The 16,174-nt window shown below is 47.8% G+C and overlaps 1 protein-coding gene across 3 annotated transcripts in view; it reads right to left on the minus strand.

Moving 5' to 3' along the window:
• PYROXD1 (pyridine nucleotide-disulphide oxidoreductase domain 1) overlaps window positions 1-6,707 on the minus strand; it is a 274,293-nt gene extending 267,586 nt beyond the window's left edge. For 2 of the 3 annotated variants that reach the window (XM_086920538.1, XM_086920526.1), the window contains exon 1: window positions 6,546-6,687. In XM_086920538.1, the coding sequence (XP_086776664.1) occupies window positions 6,546-6,620 (75 nt within the window). In that variant the 5' untranslated portion in view covers window positions 6,621-6,687. Of the gene's footprint in view, window positions 1-6,545 lie in introns of all 3 variants that reach the window. The other variant, XM_086920532.1, reaches the window with a different exon arrangement.
• Between the last annotated feature and the right edge of the window lie 9,467 nt (window positions 6,708-16,174).

Genomic DNA, 16,174 nt, shown 5'->3' on the forward strand with positions numbered 1-16,174 from the left:
AACACAGCGTGGAAAGGGAGGGGAGGGAACATGTTTGTTCATGTGTGCATTTTCCCAAGCATTAAGAAGCGTAGGGTCATTCGCTTGTGAGAACTTAAAACTATGATCCAACAACCATGGCTCTTTTGTAGTTACAGGTGGGTATGACTGTACGGGATTGACTACCCGACTGTCTAAGTTCTTTTGAAACATAGCTAGGAACCTAGGATTATCCACCCCTATGTTAAGGTCTTCAGGGAGAGTCTCCACCACCCCCACCCTTACTGTGCACGGAGATTGGCTGTCAGTGATTAGGTGACTATGGCTACTGGGCAAGGTTTTACATCGCTGTGTACACAGCGTATAAGGACTGTGGTGTCGGGTGCATATTGGGTCAGGAATACTCACTTTCTAGTCTAGCAAGGCACTCACCATTTTATTGTTAACCCTTACACTTTCAGCTGCGAATGTTGCGGGGTCCATGGTGGCGACTGGCACCCAGGTGGAGAGATTGTAGCCCCAAAAGCATAAAACAAAGAAAGGAACCGGTCAATGACACTGCTTAACTGATTACTTCCAAAGGGGCCGGGAGTGAGGAGACACCTCTTGCACTCATGTGAAACTGTGCACGTCTATACAGCGGTGATTTGGTGGGGACGTGAGATGTCGGTACACAGGGAAAGGGAGTGAGGGATACGGGAGGGGCTCCACGAGTGATAAGGAGCGGCGTGTTCTGCGTGGTGTTTACGGGCGTCCCCGCCTCCCCACCCAGCCCGAGATACGCTCTCGCACCTGGTATAGCCACGCTCTTCCGTGAGCGTGGCTCGGGGATGAGAGGAGTCGTTGGCCTACTGGCTCTGCCTCCGTCGGCGCTGACTCTCCTCCGGTGGTCGGTTCTTCGCTGTTCCCAGGAAGTAACTTGCTCAATCCTGATTAACCCTTACACTTACATGAAATGAGAGACCCATTTAAGCCGAGAACAGGACAGCCTTAGGGATGTACGCCACCTCCATGGGCTCCTCCGCTGGTTTTCTTCTGGGGCATAAGCGGGCAATATGGCCCCACTCCCCACATTCAAAACATTGTGGGCCTCTAGACTGGGGAGTTTCCATCCTTATCGGTTTGCTTCTTGGAGCGTCCACTGTTGGTTTTGGCTTCTTCTCTCTTTTTTGTATTGCACCCGTCTTGGACTGTTTTTCGATCTCCCAGGGGCAAGCCCGAGGTTGAGCCCTTGCATAATTGGCAGCCATCTCAATGGCTTGTTCCGGTGTGAGGTGGGAATGTTGTTTGAGCCACCTCTGTGTCCCATAAGGTAGAGCCTCCAAAAACTGCTCTAAGTAAATCATATCCATTATTTCTTCCTTTGTGCTACTATGCAGCCTTAGCCACTTATCAGCGGCCATCTTCAGCCTGAAAAACAGGGTTTTAGGATTTTCTCCTGAGGCTCCTCTCTCTTTACGAAATCTAACGCAGTAGGCCTCCGCATCTAGTCCCAAATGATCCAAGATCGCTTCTTTGATTTCGGCATAGGGAGTGACACCACTAGCGTTCACTACTTGGTACACTGCTTGAGCTTCCCCTGTTAGCAGCGGCACTAGAAAGAATGACCACTTGTCTTCGGGCCATCCGCAGGCTCTGGCGGCTCTCTTGAACTTAGTGAGAAACGAATCTGGGTCCTCCCCTGTAATGTATTTCTGCAGGGATACCCCTGATGGATGAGGAAGGGGGGGGGGCGTCTTTCTCCCTGTGCCACAGCAGGGGGTTCTTGTACTACCTTTTGTAGGCCTTCAAGTTGGGCGGAGATGGTGGTTTTAAACACTTCACGATCCTGTTGGGCGGATACCATTTGTCTTTTGACTGCCCATTCCAGTTTTTCCTGGCCTTTAATCAGATGCTGAATGAGGGAATCCATCATGGGATCACTGATGGATGGGGATCCCACTTCTGACACCAGTTGTGGAGGCGTGGAAGGACCAGGACAGAAACTGGCTCTAGGTAGAAAGGGCTTTATTTTCTTTACAACACGCTTGTGTCTGCTAGTCAGTCTTTCGGCTGCGAATGTTGCGGGGTCCATGGTGGCGACTGGCACCCAGGTCTTCCTGGCAGCTGAAGGTTCAGGCCTCGAACTTCTCTGCAGTCTGGTGGAGAGATGGTAGCCCCAAAAGCATAAAACAAAGAAAGGAACCGGTCAATGACACTGCTTAACTGATTACTTCCAAAGGGGCCGGGAGTGAGGAGACACCTCTTGCACTCATGTGAAACTGTGCACGTCTATACAGCGGTGATTTGGTGGGGACGTGAGATGTCGGTACACAGGGAAAGGGAGTGAGGGATACGGGAGGGGCTCCACGAGTGATAAGGAGCGGCGTGTTCTGCGTGGTGTTTACGGGCGTCCCCGCCTCCCCACCCAGCCCGAGATACGCTCTCGCACCTGGTATAGCCACGCTCTTCCGTGAGCGTGGCTCGGGGATGAGAGGAGTCGTTGGCCTACTGGCTCTGCCTCCGTCGGCGCTGACTCTCCTCCGGTGGTCGGTTCTTCGCTGTTCCCAGGAAGTAACTTGCTCAATCCTGAATCTGCCGCGGCTCCACTGCTCTCCTCCTCCGCGTCGGTGACGTCGCACGCCTGGTGGTGTGTTTCCTGGATTATATCCAGTGGTTGTTTGGTGGCGTTCTTAGGGTAGTGGAGCCTCATCACAAAAGTAAGCCCAGTTAAAGGCACCCTGTTCTTTTTCTCCTTCAGTCTCTTGCTCCGTGTCCCAGGCCCAGTCCTCCAGTTAGGGATGAGAGAGAGAGGGGGACAGAGGTAAGACAGTCCACCAGTCTTTCGCATCTTCATGTGACCCCGGGGCCATGTCTGCCCGGTCACACGCACACTCTTTTTATGTTCATGTCTGCTACTCGGCCTTAAGATTGCTCACTCAAATAATATTGATGCTCAGTACAAACAAAGGGTGAGCATCCTTAGGGTACACCAATGCACTAATGTATCAGAGGCAACAAGGGATAGAATGATTTTCCCAGGATCACACAATTTTGATATATGATGAAGGCAGGAATCAGACCACTCCTGGAGTTTAAGTCTGCAAATTAGTTACTTGGCTACATCGCTACTTCTCATTTCAATCATTAGGCTTTATCTGATAAAATCAAAATGATGAAGAAATGGTCTGGTCAGTGTATGCATATGGTAAACGGAAACTATTACTACTACAAGTTTTCTATGTGTATAGTGTTTAAAAGAAAATAAATAAATCTATAGAAAGCATATTGTTTATTGTCAGATTATCCTTGACTTGGATATCTAATGACCCTGTTGAGCAGGTAAATACCAATACACCTAGTAAATTTGATTTTCCCATTCATGGTTAGTTGTTGTTTTATTATAATAAAAAATTGAAAGGAACACTTCCCTCACCCATGTAGCCCTGAGAGGGCCATGCTTGCATACAAAATCTGCAAGCTCAGTGATAAAAAGACCAATGGTGCCAAATTTTTCCAAAATAAAAATGCAATCTAACACAGCAGGGAGACCGAGCCCAGTTGCACTGCAGTCCAGCACGGACGACCCAAATATCCATTCTAACATTTGCAGATTCTTGCTCCTACTCAGACTCCACTACAAGCTCAACTACGACTATGTAAGATATTTTCACCAGAAGCAACGCTGGCCACTGCATTTACAGCCACCTGTCTTCAGGTGAAATACTTATAAAATAATTTTTTATAAGCCCTGGTGCTAAAAAACTGGCCCAAATCATTTTCCCCATTGCACATCCCAGGCCACATAGGTTAACATTCCAGGACGTTATTAAATAATAACACCTATTAGGAAGGAGATAGAGCTACCGTTCAAACAATTCCTAGAATGGTAGTGAAAAATCCAACAATATTATATTGTTGAATTTCTCCTAAAATGTACAGACAAGAAGTTATTAGACTTTCTTGTTTGCGGATCCAAATTCAGCCTTCCATTGGTCTGCCCTGATTGGTCAGAGTTAAGTGGATTAGCCAGGCTGCCTTGAAGAGGTGATAAAGAGCCCCTGGGGTTAACCAGCTCTGCTGGCAGGGCAGTGTGCTGTTCAATACGAATGCCAGGGCAGGGGGAGGGGGGTCGTAAACCATGGGCTTCAAAGGCAGAGGGATGGCCACAGTGCCTGATTCCACTTTACACTTTTGACCCACACCAGACCCAGGATTAGGGAAGGTATGTACAGATGGTAGGAGGAGAGTCTATGGAAATAAGCCATCCTAGGGGGTGTGTTCAGCCAGCTCTTACCTCCTTGCTGGAAAATCAGCCATTATGGATTTGGAAGATTTGATGCACTGTGGGACAAAATAATGCCACTCTCTACAGGATGTGGCCATCACTTTGAGGAGTTACCCTGCTCCCATTGGTCAGAAGTGACCTCCTGCATGACCCAGAGAACTTGGAATAAGTATCTGCGAGGGGCAGAGCCCTCCAGATCTGCTGCTTGAAACTTAATGAAGCAAGAAGTGCCCTGCTGAGAAGATTATGCTGTGCATAGAATTCTAAAGCCTGACCTCTGGAGACTGCACCATCTTAGAGAACAGCCCTGTGGATTATCTTGCTGGAAAAGAACTTGAGTGGACTTCCTGAAAGCTACAGGTTAAAAGAGCTCAACTGGAACATCACTAATTAAATCTACACTTTGGAGACCCATCAGTGAATTTGTAAGGGTTTTGTACCAGTGGATCGTGGTAACTGAGGTCCTCATTTTTAAAGGACCATCTTGGAGCTTCCAGACCCTTGGAGTGAGTTTGAGACACTTTGGGACCACTTGAGGAACTTCAGGAAGAAGTTCAAGACGTTTGGAGAACTTTGGACCAACTATGAAAAAAAGCTCCACAGAGGGACCGACTCAACCTGGCCAGCCAGGCCTGCCTGCCTTCAACCGCGAGCCGGCCAAGCCAACCAGGTTTGTCCAGCTAAAAGCTCCATAGCTCAAACTTCCAGAGATTGTCCGGGACTAGAGAAAATCTGAAGCCGGGGAACCCTCACCGGGTCCGGCAACATGAGGAGCATAGAGAGACCTAGCGCGAAAAAGCTCCAGAAAAGTTTCTAAGTCCGCTCGTAGAAAAGGTGACAGGGAGCAACCGCGAGAGCCAAGCCGCCTGCCTTCCATCGCGTGTCAGCCTGGATTGTCCAGCTGAAGCAATCTTGAAATATTTTCTAAGTCCGCTCCAGAGAATTTGTCCGGGACCTCGTCACAAATCAAGCCGGCGAACCCTCACTGCATCCAGACTGGCTGGGAGCTTCGAGGGGCCTCTGGAAAAAAAGCTCCAGAAAAGGTTCTATGTGTGAACGTGGAAACTGAGACCGGGATCTGCCAGGGGATGTAGCTGCTCAGGGCTCCACTGCGCCTGGCGTGAAACTTTGAGTTTGCCACGGTCTATCGCGAGCAGGTATCGCAATATGGTGCTACAATCGTCAAAGTGACATATTTATTAAATATTTGAAAATTCATATCTCCAGTTTCCTACATTGGATTTTTGTTGTTTTGCTGTCATTTTAAAGATAAAAATATTTACTATTTTTTTTATAAAGTGGTGTTGGATTTTTATTATGTGTTGTGTCTTAATTATTTACTGAAATGATGTTTTTAAATGCTTTACATACCTGTCTTTGAAGTTAAGCCGGTCTGCTCGCAGCCACGTTACCAAGGGTTGAGCTTAGGAATCATTTTCTAAGACCTATGCTGAGTCCTACCATGTGTTAGTGACCTTATTGCCAGTGACAGATCTACATTTGCCCCTACCAATAACCCACTTTCCAACAGCACGACATAGAACAGCACTGAAAGCAAACTAGAGGGCCACGCAGGCAGGACATACAGGCTATACTGATTTACAAGCATAACTGTAGTCCTCAATAAAAAATACGTACCAGCATGACATACAGGAGTGCAGTTAAAAATGCACTTCATTGCGAGCATAGTAAAAAGAAGATATCTTTATGGAAAACAGTTTCAAATCGACACAATTGGTATATTGTGAAATAGCAGCAATGAGGTAAACAAAGGCCACTCTAAAAGGAATTGAATAACAGCATTAGTCCGTAGCAGTAACTTATAGAGTTGCAATGTGCCAAAATCAAAAGGAGGAGCTGGTAGAAAGCGTCCTGCTATAATAGTTTCTGCAACAATATTACCCGGGACAGTCTCTAACTTGCCAGGACTGTCCCTGCAAAAACGTAACAGTGGCAACTATTTCATTGTTAAAGAAATAATGCAGCAACTCAAAGCGAAGTTAGCCAGTGGCTGAATTGGGTGGATTCACTGCCCTACGCTCTTGTATGCTGTGGTGTTATGGAGCAAAATGTGAATGACACAAAAACAGACCAAAGGATGACGAGAGCTAGCTTAAAGTCCCTTTCAGTAAGTATATTATACATAGAATTTTAGTATAATCAAAAGGTCCTGTTAACACCAGGCGTAAATAAATTTCAAAGGACGATACACCAGAGATTACCCATATTCATAATAAATCTGTTGTACAGTTTCTAACTATGCGTTTAACTTGCACACTGAAGTCCCCGAAGAACGTACCTGCTCTGCACAGGTAACACCAGCGATGCCCCCTCCTACTACCAGAAATCTCCCAGCTTTGCACAATGCGGCCATGTTGGGGGTAGACGGATGTAAACAGAAACTAAAGAAACGAGTATGCGTTGTGGAATTCTAGTCTCTGCCTTTCCGGACTCCACCGTCTTCACGTAGGATTGGCTCTCTAGTTCAAAACTCTGACGTCGCGCAGAGGTCGATTTAAGCCCCACCCTCTTTAAACGGGAAGAAGGGAAAAGATTGTTGAGAACACTAGTAGTGGTACACAGAGCTAATCCATAAAAGGCTAGAGGTGCAGGTCCCGTTTCCTAGAGTGTGCTTTCACTTTGCCATGAGGTGAATGGGAACGGGATTGTGTAAAATCTGGTATCCTCCGCTCTTCGGTAGTCTTCGGAGCTCTGCCCTATGGGCTCTCTGACGGCTCTGCTGTAATCGCGCAATAGTATCTCTAATTTTGTTCAAATATTTTTTGTGATAATTGATATCTAGTTGGACATTGGTGTTTCTTTGTTATGTTCTGTCGTTGTTTTATAACGGCAGCAGGAAAAACGGCAGTGGCTTTGTTGACATACCTCATATTTTACTGTTGCACCACATGTGCTTACACATACAACATACAATGTACACATTCACATCGCCTCCCATAATGCCTTTGCCTCACTCCCAACTGCATTGACTAAGAATGGGGGTCGTAATTAGGAAACATACACATGGCTTTATTCTAGCATTGCAAAGCAGGGTGAGATATGGACCGTAAATCTTACAAAATAAGAACAATGCTCATTTTATTCTTGGTTGAGTTTATTTATAATCGATTGTAAATTATAACCTACAGGCATGAATTATTTACATCTTTAAAAGGACTCTACATGAAGAAGATCTGGCACCCTATTCACTATTAAATGGTTTGAATTTGTATGTGTGAGGCCAAATAACAAGCAAAGCCAATAGAGGTCAATTCGAAATCCATTGTTCTAGACAGTTTAATACTTAAGTTAACTGGAATTTGTGACATATTATTGAACGTCATATAAAGGAGAAAACAACCGCTCTGAAAAATAGGGGTACGTCCTCAATTGAACAAAGTGATTTATTTGTGGATAAGTCCTCCCAGGGCTTTAAGTTTGGGATGGGGGGGGGGGGGGGGTCTTTCAAAGGGGCGTGGCCAATGTAATTAAAGGCTTGGCTTAAAAGACATAAGCTAAAAATCTGTGCTTAGCATAGTGTGCCCCCGACATGTATTTTGCTGTTTCTGTCATTTCATCCAGATATATGATGCAACAAGTAACATCATACCACAAGTCAGGACTATTGGCTTTGTCAATGGTTGTTGCATAAGATAAATAAGCAGTAATTATGTCTTGTATATAATATTGAAAACGCTTCCAATTAAAGCCCTGGTGACACCATGACAATGTTGCTGCTCCTGAGTTTCAAAAAGAGAAGGGAAATCCAGAGAGAAAATTACCCTCTTTAAAGGATTTCCCTTCCCCTACAACGCTCACCTCGCATGATGTCATGCCGTAACTTCTCCACTAGTGAGAAGGGAGTAGTGTGAGCCATCGCACATTGATGTCACTGCAGTCTGGAAAAAAACGGCCCGCCTGTGCCAGGGCACAAAACAGAACCTGATAGAGACCTGTTTTGAGGCCTCCTTTAAAAAACTGCTTGTGCTCAGCACCAGTGAGATCCAGCCCACTTAAAGCCCTGATTCCTCCTATTCGACAACATCAAGTAGCAGCCACAAAAATGACACAAAAGAAGGCACAGCTTGTAGATTAAATGATACCCCTGAATATTCTGAAACAGTGACCTGTAGTCCGCAGGCTGCTGAGGCTACTCATCACCTACGGAGTGGTCCATGACTTTGAACATCAATATCCTCGTCTTGATTTGTGGGAGCAGTGTAAACACAGCGAAAGAAATCTAGTATGGACGATTCGTTGCCTCACTGAGCATACATTTGTAGCAATAAAGACAAATGATGTTTGCTGGAATCCAGCATAGAAACAGACCAACCTTCTGATTGGAAAAAAAAGTTGTACATGTTTTTGTTTGTGAATTAAATATTGTTTGTGAATTAAATATTTCATATTTTGTGTATTATATGTTTGTTTATTTCTATATTTTTGTGTATTGCTCTGAGGTTCAAATCAAAGACATTGCTTAGGCGGGGGTCCTCAGCTTCCAATAGTTCTTCGGTGGGGGTGCACGGAAGTCAAAAGGTTAAAAACCACTGTTTTGAAGTAATCAAAAGTAATAAACATTGGCTCTGCACTTAGAGCAGGACAGGTGTTGGGAGCACCAGCACACCTTTGCCCTGATAACCAGAAAAGAAGAGACTGAGATTTTGTAGGTTGAAGCAATGCCGTTAAATTAATTTGGGCACTGTTAGAAATGATATCCTTGTTGTGGCCTTCCACCAAACATTTTGCCTGCACCCCTCCTGCTTTGCTGAATTTTTCTTTGTTGGCATTAGGACAATCTGAACTTTACCACTGCTAACCAGTACTAGTGGGCAGCAGCACTCATTGTGCTACCCACTAAAATAGCCACTGTAAAAACGAAGCCTGTCCCTGCAGCCTGGAGTGCAGAAGTGGCATTTTGACCTGGTAAAGTAAACCTTTTTCCAGGCCTAAACTTCCTTTTTAGGTCGAGCCTGCATGAGAATGTGCTAACTACTATTGTTTTCAATAAAGGGCTTAAACCATTTGTTGACTCCAGTGTAACTCCTCTTTGCTGCCTCCTAATTGGTCAGGGCAGTCGAAATGTCACTTCCGTTGCTATCTGAGGAGCATGAACCAAGTACAGATTAATTCCACTTGATTAGTGCCCGTCCGCTGCAATGTAGGTACTATTTCTTCTACCATCCCATCCTCCCTGCTCTTGTTGCCAATGTGCATATTTTTGCTTTCATGCTACTGCAGTTTTTTTTTCCAAATTCATTTTTGATGAGTCCCATGTGCCACTTGTTGGCTTTGCCAGTGCCTGCGTTTATGTGACTTAATTGGCTCATTTGGCAATTTAAAAAAAGTCCCTACAAGATCTGTGGTCTTGGAGCAAAGCTATTGTTAATCAAGTTACGTGAGTTCTGCAAGAAAAACAGGTACTTTTATCACAGCTTTTCCATTCTCTACAAAATCTATATGAATAGTTATTTTACATACTATAATATAACCGTCTGGACCACCATGAGCAGTTGAGAAAACTATGTTTCCCTTCCCTATCCCTTGGCCATACTCCCTGCATCTTTCGAAGCAGAAGTGGAGGATGCCCCTTCTCCCACAACACAGCAAAAAAACCTTAACAGCCTCCCAACGCAATTCCAGATAATTTTTTATTTAAAATATGTTTTTATTGCAGGGTTATAAACAAAGCATCGGAGTTGGTCAACCTTCTCGCTCATGACATCTGAAAGCACATTTGTGTTATAAAATTGCACACAGCCATTCAGCCCACATCCCAGAGGCTGGGCGGCGTACCAGTACATTTCAGCGTAGATGTCATGGTGGCCACCTCATAGAGAGGTCCGGTCAGCAACACAATTTAGTATCTGCATTTTATACCCCCCAAACTCCCCCCCTCAAGTCATCGCCAATTATAGTCAGCCACCCATTATGGGTGACGCCAGTATCCTCTCTGCCCACCCCTTCCAGTCTCATTCCAGTGCCCTCCCGTGGTGGTATTCTCTGGAGACTATCATTAACCAATCCATAAGTACATAAAGTGTCATGGCCCGATTGTACCCTTCTTTCATTTATAACCGCAAAACCCTCCCGCCGGCTTCCCTCCTGTCGCAATGACGAGTCCCTAATACTCCCCCCCCCCTTCGCCCCTCCCTCCCCCAACTGCTGCTGATGTGGGTTGTAATAGTAGGATCTGGCTCAAGAGTTCGCCACCTGACGATTCTATGCATTCGTTCTTACATGTCCCATGGAACCCCCCTCTCCGGATGCCTCTATTCTTCATCCTCTGTCAGGTAATCTTTCAAAGCCTGCACTATTGTTTCCCAAGCCCTCGCCATTTCCAGGCCCTTAACATTTGCAGTCCTAGCGGCCTGCCGCAACCTAATCACACCTTCACATCTTGACCATTTCAGCAACTCATTCATCCATCTCCTAACTGAAGGGCCCTCTTTGGATTTCCAGTGCCAGGTGATCTCTCTCTGGGCTAATATGAGTCCTAGGTCAATAAATTTACTTGTGACTTTCGTCCTGGCCGTGTGGGGGAACCAAAGCAGTAGACATGTCGCCATGTCAAACTCCACTTCACGATCAGTAACTGTATTCAGAAGCTCCCCCACCTCTGGCCAGTACGTCTCCAGCTTTGGGCAACCCCATAATAAATGGTTGAGCTCTACCTCAGGCGCCAAGCACCTCGGGCATGTTGCGTCTTGTACCCGGAAGTACCATCTGATCTTCCCCGGGGTCAGATAGGCCCTGTGTAGTACAAAGAAATGCACTTGCTGGAAGCGGGCATTTCTGCAACCCTTCCATGTTCTCTTCATAATCTGTCCCCAGACCGTGTCTGGTATAGGTTTGCCTATACTTTCCTACCATCTCTCTTTCAGTGTAGTAAGCGGCTCCAGTCCCTCATGCAGCATTCTAGAATGGAGGCAGGTAACCGCTTTGATCGTACCCGCAGCCATCACCACATATTGACAGGCCATGGTCGTGTCGGGTTCCGCCAGCCCGCCCTTCCAGTATTTTTGCATCGCCGCGACCACTGCCGCATGCAAGAGGTAGCTCCCATCCGGGAGACCAAACTGATCTTGTAATACCCTAAAGGGAACCAGCATCTCATCAGCATATAAGTCTCCCACCATCTGCAAGCCCAGTTCTTCCCATTCCAATAGTGGAGTCCAATCGCCGCCGTGCGGAAGCGCCGTCAACATCCCCAGAGGAATCTCCGGCGCGTATGGTCTCAACGCTTTCGCTCTTTTCAAACTCCTATGCCAGCACAACCGTAGGGTTTTCTCTTACATAGACAATCCCCTCAGCTCTAATTTCTGTTGCATAATTATATATGATAAGATGTGTCTTTGGATACCTGTCCCTCGTTCCTGGTCTGGGCCTCTAAATTCCCTAGCAATGCTTTGGGTCAATATCTGTAATTGTGCCGCTAGGTAATACAATTCAAAATCGGGAACCTCCATCCCTCCTTCGAAGTTGGGCCTCATCAGAGTATTCAATGCCACCCTGCGCCTCCCGTGCCCCCAAAGAAAGTCAATAACCATCGTTCTCAATTCTTTAAAGATCCGCTGAGGGACCCACACCGGTAAGGTACGGAAGTAATAAAGCAACCTAGGTAAAGCCACCATCTTCAGTAATGCCACCCGGCCTTGCACCGATAATGGCAGGGATGCCCAAAAGGTCATACACCCCCTCAGAGCTCTCATACAGTGCCCTATGTTGCCTTCCAACAGGTTCATGGCGTCGTGGTATATACGGACCCCTAGATAGGTAAAGCAAGTCCCCTCCCATACCACATCTACTGTAAGCGGGGGATACGGCGTATCCGCCCTCAGCGGGAAAACGCACGTTTTATTCCAGTTCACCTTGAGGCCCGATAGCCTGCCAAAACTTGACAGCATCTCTACCGCCCCTTCTAGTGCTCTCTCCCTGTCCTCTAGGTACAGCAATAGATCATCCGCGTACAGTGATATGTGATGAGACTCCCCACCGTTTCTAATCCCATTGTACAACGCCCCCGTCCTCGCCTGTGCTGCCAGTGGTTCCATTGCTAACGCAAACAACAGGGGAGACAGCGAACATCCTTGCCTCGTTCCCCTACACACTGGGTAGTCGGAGGATATAATAGACCCCAGTCGAACCCTGGCTGTCGCCGAAGTGCAGAGAACTCTTGTCCAGCGCCCAAAGCCGCCCCCTAGCCCGAACTTCTCCAACACGCTATCAAGGTACCTCCACTCTAGGCTATCGAACGCCTTTTCGATATCCACCAATAATACTGCTGGTTTTTGATCCGCTTCCAAGGCGCTATCCAGTAGCCGGATCAGACGGCGGATATTTATTGAGGTATTCCTAGTAGGAATAAACCCGGCTTGGTCCCCGTGGATCAGCATGGTCATGTGCGGCAGCAATCTAGTGGCCATAATGCGACTCAGAATCTTGTAATCCACCGTCAACATAGACAGGGGTCTATACGATGTTACGTCGGTGGCCTCCCTACCAGGTTTCAACAGCGGGACCACCAGTGCTTCCCTCATCGATTGTGGTAGATGCCCCAGTTCCATGGCTTCAGAGTATACCTCTAGTAACCTGGGCGCTAAGACATCAATATATTTCACATAGAATTCAATCGGTAGGCCATCCACCCCCGGTGTCTTATTTCTAGTCATCTGCTTGATGGCCATTCAAATCTCCGATACCATTATGGCACCGCCCAGATCCTTCGCAGTAGCGTCGTCCAGCACTGGGAGATGTACATTCTCTAAGTAGTCGTCAATTGCAGGGGTGTCCACCTCTAGCCGACTTTCATATAAAGTCGTATAATATGTCAGGAAGCACGTCAGAACCGCTGCTTGCGAATAGACCACCTCCCCCGTCTCCGTCTTTATGCTCATAATCGGGCAGCCCCTGGGTTCCGAGTTAGCAAGTTTAGCCAGTAGGGTTCCCACCTTATCTCTTTCCGCATTCACCTTGGTGATATACAGCTTGTAGTCATAACACCGCAGGCGCTCTGTTTCTGTCGCGACCAATTCCTTCGCCTCTAACAGGCGGTCTTGTAAGTCTGGTCGCTCAGGCCTGCGCTGCTCTAGATCTCTCAGCACACATTCCGCCTTCCCCAAATCAGCCAAAACCGTTGTTCTTTCATTCGAAAACCTGCCCATGCAGACGCCCCTCACTACCACCTTCATGGCATCCCATTCTATCGATCTCGTGGCGGCTGAGCCCTCGTTCTCATCAAAATAGCGCTCAATGCCCTGATGGACCTTATCACTGAACACCAGGTCCTCCAACGTATCAGGCCGCAGTCTCCATGTTGGGACCGCCGACCTCGTTCGCTGCCATTGAACAGTCATCAGTAAGGGATTGTGGTCCGAAATGGTTCTAGCCAGGTATTCTGTGTGTGCTGTCATGGCGGCCAGAGGGCCACTACACAAGATGGAGTCTATCCGAACATGTAATGCATGTAGCGCTGAGAAGAAGGAATAGTCCCTAGAATCAGCATGTTGCTCCCTCCATACATCAATAAGGCCCCATCTCCCTTGCCAATCTTTCCTGTGTGTGGCTAACCTGCGCACTGGAGAGTCGGCCAACGGTGGGTGTGACCTGTCCAGTAAGACATCGGTGATCGAATTGAAGTCACCTCCCAATATTATAGGGCCCGCTAGGAAGTGTGCTAGCGAGCCCGTTAGTTTATAAAAAAAAACGGGCCTGATCAGCATTGGGGGTGTATACACTACACAAAACCACATCACAGCCATATAGCCTTCCCTCCACTACTACAAATCGACCTTCAGGGTCTACCATATTGTTCATGGCCTGGAAAGGGACCCCCGCTCTCACCCATATCAACACCCCCCTGGCAAACGCTGAGTACGATGTACCAAATACCTGGCCATGTCACCTCCTCTGCAGTGCAGTGCATTCCTGCTTGGTCAAATGAGTTTCTTGCAGCAGCGGTATTTGAATACCACGGCTCACCAGATAGGCGTGCACCTTGTATCGCCTTGACATAGTTCGAAGTCCGCGGACATTCCACGTGAGGCATTTCGAATTAGGTAATGTCCCCATTGCAGCCATCTCCCAACCATCCCAACAGTATCAATCGGCCACCCACATCATTGCAGCAAAAACCCCCACTCAAAACACCCCGATAAACTCCCCCAACCCCTCTCCCCAGAACAGGACCTAATAACGTGACATCAGCCCCCATCCAAACCTGTAATACAACACACATTCTACTACTCTGTAGTCGTCACTACAGAAGGCCTTAAGGGCAACGAGAGGGTGTTTCAGAGCCGACCGGGGGCAGGCAGGGCCCTCACCCCGAGCCTGCAATATCACATGGTGGTTCAACACAGTACCTGCTACCCTGCAGAACACCAGGTTAAGCTGTCCCAACAGGATTAATGTTCATGGACTTCACTCGAAATGTCATTCGTTAAAGATTCCATCCGCCGTCTGTGGGGTGACCGCCGGTCCCCCAGAGCTATCAACGTCCGAAATGTCTCCTCCAGATTTTACTCCTTCCTCTTCAGAATCCGATCCTATCGATTGTCCCTCCTGTTGCGAGCCCGTTTTGAACGCCGTCGCTGCCAAAGCTCCTTTTTTGTCCGCCGCCATCCGGTAATCCCGCATCGCTCTCTTGAGTCTATTTCGCTTGCGGATGCGTTGGGACTTTCGCACCTGGACAGGTTTTTGTCTCTCTCTCTCCCCTTTACCCCTTCGGTCAGTTCCAGCACGATATAACTCAAGCCATGACCACACCTCATCGGGAGTCTGAAAGAAATGGGTCGTCCCGTCCAGGATCACTCGCAACTTGGCAGGGAAGAGCAAGGAATATTGTATGCCTTCATCCCGTAGTTCTTTTTTCACTGCCAGATATGAGGCCCTGTGTTTTTGGACCTCCTGCGTTTAGTCGGGGAAGATCGTGACCGAACTGTTGTCCACCTGGAAGGGACCCGTCGAGCGTGCCCTTTGTATCAGCAGGTCTCTGTCTCTGAAATGCAATATCTTGACCACCATCGGTCTGGGTGGGCGGGCAGGGACCCTGTGCGCTCTTTCCAGGGAAAAGAAAGGGGAGAGTTCCTCCGGTGCCACAATCGTTTTAAACCAGTTCTCCATGTAGGCCACTGCGTCATCCCCCTCAACTTTTTCCGGCAGGCCTACCACCCTCACGTTATTCCTCCTATTACGGCTTTCGGAATCTTCCGCCCGCTTTTCCAGCGTCGCCAGGCGATCAAGGATGTCCGTCAGTTTATGCTCTGCAGTCACCACCGCCGGTTTGAGTTCCTGAAGCAGCAGTTCATTTTCTTTCACCCTGCCAGCTAGTTTAGCATGATCCGCCCTCAAGAGACCCAGTCCTGTGGCGACCTGCGCTATATCTTGATGCAGGGACTCCTTGGTCGTGGCTATTGCCTCCAGTATCCCGTCTAGTCTTTTATTCAGCCTCTGTTCCTCCCCCGAACCTTCTGAGTCGGTGTGGGTACTGCCATCTGTTTCTGGCCCTTTCGCCTGGTCATGCCCCTGTTTCACTTTCATTTCACGGCCATTGGCGGCTATCTTGATCACCGAGAGCGCTGTTTCGGTTTCACCTCCCGGGGATTTCTCGGTCCCTATGCCAGTCCGCCGAGCAATGTTGGCCCCTCGATCTTTCTCCCCGTATAGTAGTCTCAGTGTTCCTTCCGATAAGCAGCTACCACTGTCAGGGGTCAGGTCATCTTCAGGCAGCCTGAGGGCTTCATATCTGTGTTCAAAATGGCCGTTCACTATCCGTTACGTCTCCCTCCGTGGGGACAGCGATCACACCAGACAGGATTCCCGCAGGGACCTAGTGGCCTACAAGCTTCTCTGTGCTCAGTCCATTGTCACCCTCTGTGCAGGTTCACCATGCCCTCTTGACAGAAAATTGAGGAAGTCCCAATACAA

This window comes from Lissotriton vulgaris, chromosome 1_1, assembly GCF_964263255.1.
Source record: "Lissotriton vulgaris chromosome 1_1, aLisVul1.2, whole genome shotgun sequence".
Taxonomy (NCBI): domain Eukaryota; kingdom Metazoa; phylum Chordata; class Amphibia; order Caudata; family Salamandridae; genus Lissotriton; species Lissotriton vulgaris.